The following is a 12,357-nucleotide window of genomic DNA, read 5'->3' on the forward strand; positions in this document are numbered from 1 at the left end:
GTATATTGGGTGGACTCTTGCTTGGTAACATCAACTGGGACACAAGGCTCTGATAACCACGTGGCTGGTCGAACAATGGTGTTACTAGAACCAATTGCTTTAACACTAAAAAAAAGTTTTTAAGAAACCCATATAAACTTAACATTACCATTTCAAAAATGGCCACACATTAATTCTGCTGCAGTTCTAAAAATCAAATGTGTAAAAGAAATGTTTGCATAGTGTATAGTCTGCTGCATTGAAAACTGCTGTGAACTAAATACACATTAAATGCTGCAATTATACGATACTACCATGCATTGCCTTGTGATTTGTAGTCATGCTGCCAGAGAAGAGCTCTGTACATGAGGGTAAACATGTATGTGCACAGCTCCACTTCCAACCAATCGGTTTTTAAAGTTTTGTAAATGTGGCAGGAATGTCTGCATCCTTAAAACACTGAAAAAGACTGCTTAAGTTTCTATGGAAGTTTGACACTGCACTGGGAGCTGATACCCCACATGGTGTCAAGCCTAAGCAGTCACATTGAGGGAGGGGATCATCAGCGTCAATTTTAGGATTTGTTTTTTTTTGTATTGGGGGTGGGGGAAGAGAGAATGCAACTTAAGATATACTGGCTTTCAAAGTTTTCCCCCCAAATAGCACAGAAATGTAACTGAGAATTACGTGAAAATCCTTGAACAACACTGTTGCAGTGCCATCTTGTGGAGGAGTTACAAAATAACAGCAGCGTGAAGTAAGACTTGACTACAAAACTGCAGCTACTTTAGATTAGTACAACATCTCAAGCTGTTTTTCCCTATCCTCCTCTCCTGAAGCCAGCAATTCATTCTCCTATATATCTCCATGGCATTGGCAGCCTTCAGTACCTTGTCTAAGTAGGCACTCTTCACTCGAGAGCCTACACAACAAGGATCGCTGAACAGTGCTAAGCATCACACTGCACAACCCATTTATACCCCAAACCATCTGGGAAGGGTTTTAACTATAAACTGCTGACTTCAACTTTTAAACCACAGGAAAAGATGCAACTTAAGAAAGCAACCAAATCATTGTTAAAGAAAATATTAAAAGCACAAAAAATTCAACTCTAAGTTACATATAGGTCACATGGTGATGTAAATCATAGGATTACATTAAAATAATAAAAATTATATTTGCAAATAATTGTAGCACTATAAAATGACTCTCAACTCCAATAAATGCTAATTAGTATACATGCCCTTTATAATGTTTAATGGAATTCTACATGGAAAGCATTCAAGTTTTCATTTGCACCCTGTCGAGTAATTTAATAGGACGCCAAACAGCAATATTTAATTCACTTTAAAAATGTGAAATGCTGTTATCTACTTCCATATGTAAAAATGAGTGTAAATGATTAACAATTCAAATTGATACTTTGACTACCAATATCTAACTCCCTACAAACACTTCATCAATTTTCTTTTACTGGAACAGAATAGTTTTCTGCTATTTATTGGATCCATTTAACAAAATTGAAGGTATTGATTTTGGGGCATTTAAATAGAACCTACGTCCAAGCAAAATGTGCCACTTATCTCCTCAGTTTTATTTCCCCTCATGTGCAGGAGGAGGAAATAATTTGCATGATTTATCATTATCAAAAGGATAATCAATGCGAAGAGCGGCCACGTAAGGAGCGGGGGAGAACCGGCAGCGGCAGAACATCGCAAGAGGTCTGATGAGCGGCCACATAAGAAGCGGGAATGAACCTGCAGTGACAGAAAATTGCGTGAGGCCCGAGGAGTGGGGGAGAACTGGCAGTGGCAGAAAATTGCGTGAGGCCCGAGGAGTGGGGGAGAACTGGCAGTGGCAGAAAATTGCGTGAGGCCCGAGGAGTGGGGGAGAACTGGCAGTGACAGAAAATCGCACGAGGCCCGAGAAGTGGGGGAGAACTGGCAGTGGCAGAAAATCGCACGAGGCCCGAGGAGTGGGGGAGAACTGGCAGTGGCAGAAAATCGCACGAGGCCCGAGGAGTGGGGGAGAACTGGCAGTGGCAGAAAATCGCACGAGGCCCGAGGAGTGGGGGAGAACTGGCAGTGGCAGAAAATCGCACGAGGCCCGAGGAGTGGGGGAGAACTGGCAGTGGCAGAAAATCGCACGAGGCCCGAGGAGTGGGGGAGAACTGGCAGTGGCAGAAAATCGCACGAGGCCCGAGGAGTGGGGGAGAACTGGCAGTGGCAGAAAATCGCGAGGCGCCCGAGGAGTGGGGGAGAACTGGCAGTGGCAGAAAATCGCGAGAGGCCCGAGGAGTGGGGGAGAACTGGCAGTGGCAGAAAATCGCGAGGCGCCCGAGGAGTGGGGGAGAACTGGCAGTGGCAGAAAATCGCAAGAGGCCCGAGGAGCTGTCACATAAAGAGCGGCAAGTCTGAAACAGACAGGAAAAAAAAAAATCAAAAAGTGAGGTCACAACACAAAGAGGAATGCCGGGGTAGGGGGTTGAGTCAGTGTAAATATTCAGTTTATTGGTTATTGTTTTTAGTGGTGAGTGTCTTTACTGGTTGTTTGTAAAGATTAGTGTCTGAGTGTTAGCTAAACAGTTAAATAGCCTTCAAGCTGAACAGTTTTAAATGACTGTTAGCTAACATGGCAGGACAGCTGGGGTCCGTCACATGCACATCCTGTGCCATGTGGGAACTCTAGAACACTTCATGCGTCTGGAAAACCACATATGCAAGAAGTGTCACCAACTTCTCAAGCTGGAATTCAGAGTTTCTGAGCTTCAGGGGCAACAGGCGTCACTACAGTGCATATGAGAAACTGAGAGTATTGTGGCTAGCACGTTTCAGGAGGCGGTCATCCCGCAGCTAGAGAGAGATCAGGAGGAGAGGGGGTGGGTGACCACCAGACCAATTAGGAGAAGCAGCAGGCAGCGCAGGAGTCCCCTGGGAGTGTGGCATTCACAAACCATTATTCAGTGTTGAATACCAGTGAGGGCAATGACACCTTAGAGGAACGCAAATCCATGGCACAGTGGGAGACTCAGCTGCACAAAAGGGCACAAGGAAATGTAGAAATGCAGTTGCTATAGGGGATTGGATAGTCAGGGGGATAGACAGGCGTTTCTGCAACTGCAGACATGAGTCCCGAATGGTGTGTTGCCTCCCTGATGCCAGGGTCAAGGATATCACTGAACGGGTGCAGGACATTCTGCGAGGGGAAGGGGAACAGCCAGAAGTCGTGATTCATGTTGGAACTAATGACATAGATAGGAAAAGGGTTGAGGTCCTTCAGACAGTTTCAGGAGCTAGGAAAAAGATTAAAGAACATGACCTCAAAGGATTACACCCAGTGCCGCGTGCTAGTGAGTACAGAAACAGGAAGATAGTGCAGGTGAATGCATGGCTGGAGAAGTGGTGCAGGAGTGAGTTCTTCAGATTACTGGGGCATTGGGACCAGTTCTGGGGCAGGAGGGACCTGTACAAGTCGAGCAGGATGCACCTGAACAGGGCTGAGGCCAACGTCCTCGCGGGGAAATTAACTAGTGCTATGGGGGAGGGTTTAAACTAATTTGGCTGGGGAGGGGAACCAAGGCGTAGCAGCAGCGAGGAGAGACAAGGTTCATAAAAAACTAGGAGGGACAAATAGCAACAGAATAAAGAATGGTGTGGAAAGAGGAGGAAAAAAGCAAAGCAGATTAGCATGGTGCTGGAATGCATTTGTGTTAATGCAAGGAGTGTTACAAATAAGGTTGATGAGCTGCAGGCACAAGTTGCAACATGGGGTTATGATATCATGGCTATAACAGAGACCTAGTTTAAACATGGGCAGGAATGGGAATTAAACATTCCTGTATACAATGTAATCAGGTGGGATAGGGAAGGAAAAAAGAAAGGAGGGGGTAGCAGTATTGATCAAGGATAGTATTTCCTCAGGGCAGTGTCTAAGGCCCAACCATCTTCAGCTGTTTTCATCAATGACCTTCCCTCCATCATAAGGTCAGAAATGGGGATGTTCGTTGATAATTGTACAATGTTTAGTCCCATTTACAACCCCTCAAATAATGAAGCAATCCGTGCCCGCATGCAGCAAGACCTGGACAATATCCAGGCTTCAGCTGATAAGTGGCAAGTAACATTCACGCCAGACAAGTGCCAGGCAATGACCATCTCCAACAAGAGAGAGTCTCACCACCTCCCCTTGACATTCAACGGCATTACCATCGCCGAAACCCCCACCAACATCCTGGGGGTCACCAGTGACCAGAATCTTAACTGGGCCAACCACATAAATACTGTGGCGACAAGAGCAGGTCAGAGGCTGGGTATTCTGCGGTGAGTGACTCACCTCCTGACTCCCCAAAGCCTTTCCACCATCTACAAGGCACAAGTCAGGAGTGTGATGGAATACTCTCCACTTGCCTGGATGAGTGCAGCTCCAACAACACTCAAGAAGCTCAACACCATCCAGGACAAAGCAGCCTGCTTGATTGGCACCCCATCCACCACCCTAAACATTCACTCCCTTCACCACCGGCGCACCATGGCTGCAGTGTGTACCATCAACAGGATGCACTGTAGCAACTCGCCAAGGCTTCTTCGACAGCACCTCCCAAACCCACGACCTCTACCACCTAGAAGGACAAGGGCAGCAGGCACATGGGAACACCACCACCTGCACATTCCCCTCCAAGTCACACACCATCCCGACTTGGAAATATATCGCCATTCCTTCATCATCGCTGGATCAAAATCCTGGAACTCCCTACCTAACAGCACTGTGGGAGAACCTTCACCACATGGACTGCAGCGGTTTAAGGCGGCGGCTCACCACCACCTTCTCAAGGGCAATTAGGGATGGGCAATAAATGCTGGCCTTGCCAGCGATGCCCACATCCCATGAACGAATAAAAAAAAAGTTCGACAGAGGGACAATATACTTGAGGGTTCAAAAGACTGAATCTATTTGGTTAGAATTAAGGAACAGATAGAGAGCTGTTACATTGCTGGGTGTTTACTGTTGACCCCCAAATAGTGAGAAGGAGGAGCAAATCTATAGGCAATTTTCAGAGAAATGTAAAAATAATAGAGCAGTAATAATAGGGGACTTCAATTACCCTAATATAGACTGGGAAAAAAACAAACAATGTAAAGGGCAAGGAGGGTGAAGAATTCCTAAAACGTATACAGGAGAACTTTCTTAATCAGTATGTTTCTATGATGTGGAGATGCCGGTAATGGACTGGGGTGGACAAATGTAAGGAATCTTACAACACCAGGTTATAGTCCAACAAATTTATTTTAAAATCACAAGCTTTCGGAGATTATCCCCTTCGTCAGGTGAAAGTAAGTTTCTAGCCCAACGAGGAAGGAAGCAGTGCTGGATCTAGTTATAGGGAATGAAGTAGGGCAAGTGGAGTGTGTTTTAGTGGGTGAACATCTGAGTAATAGTGATCATAATATCATTAATTAGTTATGGAAAGAGACAAAAAGAAAATCAATGGTGAAAATACCCAACTGGGAGAGAGACAATTTCAGTAATTTGAGAAGGGATCTAGTACAGGTGGAGTGGAAACAAAGATTGGCTAAGAAAACAATAAATGAGCAATGGCAGGCCTTCAAGGCGGAGATAGTTCGGGTACAAACCAAGCATATTCCCATAAGGTGGAAAGATGAGGCATCCAAAGCTAGAGCTCCCTGGATGACAAAGGAAATAGAGGTTAAATTAAAACACAAGCGGTCAAATGTCAGGTGCAGAATACAATTGAAAACCAGGCAGAAAACAGAACGTGGGAGAAATTGAAAAAGAATGTAAGAAGGGCAAAGAGAGAATATGAGAAAAGATTAGCAGGCAACATAAAAGGGAACCCAAAAATCTTTTATAAAACATAAAAAAATAAAAGGATAGTTAAAGGAATGGTGGGGCCGATTAGAGACAAAAAAAGGAAATCTTCTTGTGGAGGCAGAGAGCATGACTGAGGTACTGAATGAGCACTTTGCATCAGTCTTCACAAAAGCAGTAGATGAAGTTAATGTCGCAGTAGAGGAGAAGGAGTAGCGATATTGGATAGGATAATAATAGATGGAAAGGTGGTGCTAAATAGGTTGGCATCACTCAGTTAATAAGTCACCCTGTCCACATGGGATGCATCTTAGGTTGCTGAGGAAAGCTAGGGTAGAGATAGCACAAGCTCTGACCACAATCTTTCAATCATCCTTGGATATGGAAGTGGTGCCAGAGAACTGGGGAATTGCAAATGTTACAACTCTGTTCAAAAAAGGGGAGAGATAAACCTGGTAACTACAGGCCAATCAGTCTAACGTCAGTGGTGGAAAAACTTCTAGAGATCGCTGTCAAGGACAAAATTAATTCTCACTTGGAGAAGCATGGGTTAATAAGGGACAGCCAGCATGGATTTGTTAAAGGCAAATCGTGCCTGACTAACCTGAGTTCTTTGATGAAGTATCAGAAGGGTTGAAGAAGGTAGTATAGAAGTATATATGGACTTTCAAAAGGCATTTGATAAAGTATCATATAACAGACTTATTCCGAAAATAGAAACACATGGGATTAAAGGGACGGAGGTAACTTGGGTACGTAATTGACTATGGGATTGGAGGCAGAGAGTCGTGGTGAACGGATGTTTTTCTGATTGAAGAGAAGGGATTGGTAGAAGGACGATTGCTTTTCTTGTTATATATAAATGACCTGGACTTGGGTAGAGGGAGTACAATTTTGAAGGTTGCAGATGATACAAAAGTTGGCAACGTAGTAAATAGTGAGGAGGATAGTAGTAGGCTTCAGGAGGACATAGACTGGCTGAATAAGGGTAAAGTGATGCACTTTAGGAGGAACAACATGGAGAGGCAGTTTAATCTAAATGGTACTATTCTGAGAGGGTGCAAGAGCAGAGGGCCCTGGGTGGGTCATATTTACAAATCTTTGAAGGTGGCAGGTCAAGTTGATAAGGTGGTTAAGAAAGTGTATGGGATATTTGGCTTTGTAAATAAGGGTATTGAATACAAAAATAAGGAAGTCATGCTGAACCTTACAAATCACTGGTCGGGCCTCAGCTGGAATACTGTGTGCAATTCTGAGCATCACACTTTAGAAAGAATATCAAGGCCTTGGAGAGGGTACAGAGGAGGTTTACCAGGATGATACCAGAGATGAGGGGCTTCAGTTATGTGGAGAGAATGGAGAAGCTGGGATTGTTCTCCTTAGAGCAGAGAAGGTTAAGGGGAGACCTAATAGAGATATTCAAAATAATGAGGGATTTTGATAGTTTCTCTCCGTCTGCTCTACTTCCACTGGCAAGTGGGTCAGTAACCAGAGGTCACAGATTTAAAATAATTTGCAAAAGATCTAGAGGGAAAGAGGAGACATTTTTTCACATAGAGGGTTGTTAAGATCTGGAACGCACTCCTTGAAATGGTGGTGGAAGCAAATTCCACTGAAGCCTTCAAAAGGCAGTTGGACACATACTTGAAGGGGACTAATTTGCAGGGTTCTGGGGAAATAGCTGGGGTGTGGGACTAAATTGGATAAAAAGCCAGCACAGGCACGATGGGCCAAATGCCCTCCTCCTATGCTGTAAGATTCTATGAATCTGTTTTTTTTTAAAAAATCACTCAAGTTACATTATCAGTGCACATTCAACTTTAAGTTGGTGTGTGGTCGATATATTGGATTCAAAGGGATCTGGATTCATCACAAGGGGGATTGGGGGAACCATAAAACTGTAGAAGAGATTTTAACTTTTGGGCAGTCGACTGGCGTAGCAAGTGGCAGCCTGGTCCTCATTTAAATAAAAATGTCCAACAAAAATGTAGTAAAACGTCCCAAAGCATTTCACAGGAGCGTCATTGACAAAATTTGACACCGAGCCACGCAAGGAGATATTAGGACAGGTGACCTAAAGCTTGGTCAAAGAGGTAGGTTTAAAGGAGCGTCTTCCCTCCCTATCTCTAACTTCCTCCAGCTCTACAACACTCCAAGATCTCTGCGCTCCTCCAATTCTGGCCTGTTGCGCAACTCCAATTTTAATCGCTTCACCACTGGCGGCCGTGCCTTCAGCTGCCTAGGCCCAAAGCTCTGGAATTCCCTCCCTAAACCTCTCTGCCTCTATCCTCCTTTAAGATGCTCCATACCTATCTCTTTGATCAAACTGTCCTAATATCTCCTTCTGTGGCTCATTGTCAAATTTTGTTTGATAACGCTTCTGTGAAGCACTTTGGGGTGTTTTACTACATTTAAGGCACTATATAAATGCAAGTTGTTGTTGTTAAAGGAGGAGAGAGAGGTAGAGAGGCGGAGAGATTTAGGGAGGGAATGCCAGAGCTTAGGGCCTAGGCAGCTGAAGGCATGGCCGCCAATGGAGGGGTGAGGGAAATAGGCAATCCACAGTTTTGACTAAAAGCTGACACTGGAATCAGACTTTATAAAAGAGAAACACAGATACCAAAAAGGCAGTCAAAGTGGTACAAGAAGATTAACAAAATCCGGCACAGGCACGATGGGCCGAATGGCCTCCTTCTGTGCCGTAAATTTCTATGATTCTATAAAAAGACAGTGGACTACAGGGAGAAGATTTTGTTCTAAGCTGCAAGGGGGGGATGTACGGGTTTAATTCCTCGTGCTTCAATGTTTGTACTATTGAGTGACATCATCGATCTGAACACACAGTTGAATGGCACTTTTCTGGGTCTGCATAGTGAAAACTGCTTTGCAAAGATGTCAACATAACTACATCCCAAGATCTGCCAAAAAGTAAAAAATGCTTTTGTCTTTTATATACAACAGATAAGAAGATAACATATGCTATTACTGAATGATCAGACCAAGAAAACAGCCATATGTCCCAGTTGAAAACTGTATGTGGATAATTCAGATGCATTACAGAGGCACTAAAATTTACTATAACTTGCAAATGAAAAATGATTGCAATAACCAGCAAAAATCATAGCCATATCTCTATCGAAAAACACAGGTGTTTTTATATAACCATGTTATGTTTTAATTGGAACTTTGGAAAAAAACGCTAATGGGGAGAAATTCAATCTGCTTCAAAACGGGCAGCTTGTCGGCAGAGTGATTGTTCTGCGCATCGCTCTGCTGCTTGAGGTTCGAGCCAAATTTGACATCAGGCCTCATTTGAATGAAAGCAGGGAAGCTACAGGCGCTAAACAGAACTCCCGGTGCAGTCTAGCCTTGACGAATTCCGGCCAGCATAGACACCGTTCAGCTAGGCAATGCTAGCACGATGCAAGCTCGCCCATTTGTGCCTGAATTTTGCATCCGATTTCCTACAACCAGCACAGGACCATGGTTTGTACAGTGAAGTAGCCTTATGCCTATTTCAGGCAAGCGGGCTGCTCACCCATGTACAGGCCCACCTGAATATGGCATCAGGCAGGTATCGGCCACCTTCCCCCTGATTTTCAACTCCTGGTCGTCCAATTTTCAGGCACAAAACAGACAGCTATGAGTTGAATTTCTCCCCATATGTCTCTGATTGTAAAGGATGAGAGAAAATATGTTTAATATGTACTAAAATATTTCTTATGCGTTTTTTAAATCTTGTGCTGCAACAATTAACAAAAAATCAATCAACAACAGGATTGTGGAATCATTTTAAAAGAAAATATAATATATGCTATTTTCAGATTTGCAATTTGAAAAGGATTATAAAATTAGGATTTAAAACACACTGGGGATGAATTCCCACAGAGGTTCTCTCACCTATTTGCCATAACTTTGGTGGAAGAGCCACAGAGCTCTGGAAAAAGTGTGTTAGGCTTCCATGGCTCTTCCACCGAAGTTAAGGCGGACAAGGGGAGAACCCCAGTGGAAATTCACCCCCAGTATTTGATTTTGTTTACTTACATCAAATACTAAAATAGAGATTGGCCTTGGGTTGGCCGCACAAAAGTTATGTACAAGTTTAAATAACAAACGATAGCCATGATACATTCATGATAATGAAAATACTGCCAAATAAAAGGAATTAGTGTGTAGTTCTGCATGAGACCTGCATTATCAAATGTTACTGAATTCTACACACTACCTTTAGTGGCTCCTGCAGCCCCCAAGTGGTAAATGGCACTCAAGATGTGCCAAAAAGCTTTCTGTTCATCAACTGAAATCCCAAGTACTTTCATAGCGGCTTGAAGTTTGTTAAATTGCTGAGCTGCCTTTTGCTTCTCTTCGGGCTACAAAAGCAATTAAAACAATAATATTTGACTAATGGAACATATGTATATTATGATGAGCAAAATCATTACTACATATTTTCAGTTCATCCACTAATAATATTGCTAATTAAAATATAAATTGATTGCCCTGGTAGTGGAGCACAAGAGCATTCTGATGTGCTCTACCACAGAAAGGAAAGATGGTTTGATTGCTTATCCAATGAGGTATCACCTCAGCTACTGCCATCTGGCAAACGAAGAAACAAATAAGACGGCAATGAACCCACAGCCAATTAGTCCTGTCATATGAATGAAGCCTAAGAAACCAGTCTGTTGTCTGTCCTCTGAGGAGAGGCGCAGCAAGTCTGTGGGGTGAGGACTTAACAGGAAAAAGCAGGACCAAGCCTTCTGATTTTAAGAAAAGATTAATAAAGTACTCCCATTTGTTAAGACATAATCTCACATAGAAAATCATTTTTTCTTAATTTCTATACTTTTATAACTACAAACCCAAAAGAAATCTGGTCTCCAACTTTACTTGGTGGCAGGTTAATTTGCCAAAGTGCTTCGTATCTTCACCTCCAATCAGATGAGTTTAAATAAAAACTGCTTAAATTGTTACAGGGAACAGAGTAAATATAGCTCACATTACTGTAATTGGAGAAGACAATCTGGAGTGTTTTTCAAGACCATAACACATGAAGGGGTTGGTAATGCATTAAAATGTGAGATCAAACATAAACATGAAGTGTTGTTATCTTGGAACACATTTCAAGATATGAGATTCTAAACATTTACAAACAATACAGTATTTTCCCTCATTGACAGTTCAATGTAGTGCCACAATTTTAAATTCTTCTGAATCCACCGCTCAATTGCAGAAAATGCTGGAAACAATCAGGAAGTGAGGCACAGCATCCAAGGAGAGAAGTGATGAGTTCTGATGAAGGGTTATGCCTGAAACGTTAACTTGTCACTTCTCTCCAAAGAGGCTGTGCTTGAGTTGCAGAGTGTTTCCAGCATTTTCTGTTGTTTCAGATTTCCAGCATCTGCAGTATTTTGTCTTTTGTTCCACCTCTCAGTTGCCTTGTCTTCGAATTCCAGTTTCCATCCTATGTATGTATATCTGGAAAACTGATTTCTTTTCTTACCTTCCAACTTATGTCTTTGGTCTGAAACAGGTTCATTTATTGTTCCAATTTTCCCCAACTTTCTGCATGACTACATTAAGTCCTTTCAACCCACATAAATCCTTGCTGCTCAATACACCTGCCATGTCCATTTTTGGAAATTAAAACTTTACTTGCCTGCCTATAGACTGATCACACTCTACTCCCAAGTCTCCATAAGAAATCTGATTGTATCTACATCTTTAAAATTGAGAGCTAAGACAATTTATTATTGTTACATTTAATATGTTGAACACATCTGGACTCTACTTATCTGCTTACTGCATAAAATGGCACCAGAAACATACCGTGAACAAACTATTCCCTTTCTTCACCCATAATTTGAACTTACAAGCCTGGAACCTCCCATGAATTCCATGTGATTTGAAAAACAATCGTATTAGGATTTGTTAAACTAAATAATATCGGAGAATATAGCTTGCAGACATTAAAGAAGATTACACCAAAATGTCATAGACTTTAAATGTCAAAAGCTACCTTTGATAAAGGTGCAATTCCAAAAGCATTGTTTTCTGCAAAGTGATTCAAATGAAGTTCAGTTCTGTAAATAACAAAAATATGAAAACAAGTTAGCAGCACAGGAGGTAATTTTAACTTTCAGCGATGACCGTAAAACGGGCGATATTGCATCGGCCGCATGTCATACACTCCACCCGATTTTCCTTTCTATTGACTTCAATGTAAAGTTATAATTACCTCCACAGAGTACGTACCTTAGCAGGCATCAACTTTGGGCAAGTGAAGTAAATTTCAATTTTCAGAACGCCAAAGAACGTTCCTTTAGATTGAAAGGAGCACTCATTGCCATCAACAATGGAGTATAAGACAATCACAAAAAGAGCAGATGGAAATTGAATTACTTCTAAAGTTACACAAAATTAGACGGGATATCTACTCTTGGCTTCAATAGGTTGTTCCAAATCACAGGATTGTAGCAAGAGGATTTGAAATGACATCAGGCACTTAGAAACTTCAGCTACATTGTCGTTTAGAGAAGTTATTTGTTAGCT

The 12,357-nt window shown here is 42.4% G+C and overlaps 1 protein-coding gene across 6 annotated transcripts in view; it reads right to left on the reverse strand.

Moving 5' to 3' along the window:
- Positions 1-12,357, reverse strand: part of myo18ab (myosin XVIIIA b) — a 204,240-nt gene that overhangs the window by 87,927 nt on the left and 103,956 nt on the right. For all 6 annotated transcript variants that reach the window (XM_068008247.1, XM_068008246.1, XM_068008243.1 and 3 more), the window contains 2 exons: positions 11,825-11,888; positions 10,031-10,175 (listed from right to left, as the gene is read on the reverse strand). In XM_068008247.1, coding sequence (XP_067864348.1) covers positions 10,031-10,175; positions 11,825-11,888 — 209 coding nt within the window. The remainder of the gene's footprint in view (positions 1-10,030; positions 10,176-11,824; positions 11,889-12,357) is intronic.

This window comes from Heptranchias perlo, chromosome 28 (genome assembly GCF_035084215.1).
Source record: "Heptranchias perlo isolate sHepPer1 chromosome 28, sHepPer1.hap1, whole genome shotgun sequence".
NCBI lineage: Eukaryota > Metazoa > Chordata > Chondrichthyes > Hexanchiformes > Hexanchidae > Heptranchias > Heptranchias perlo.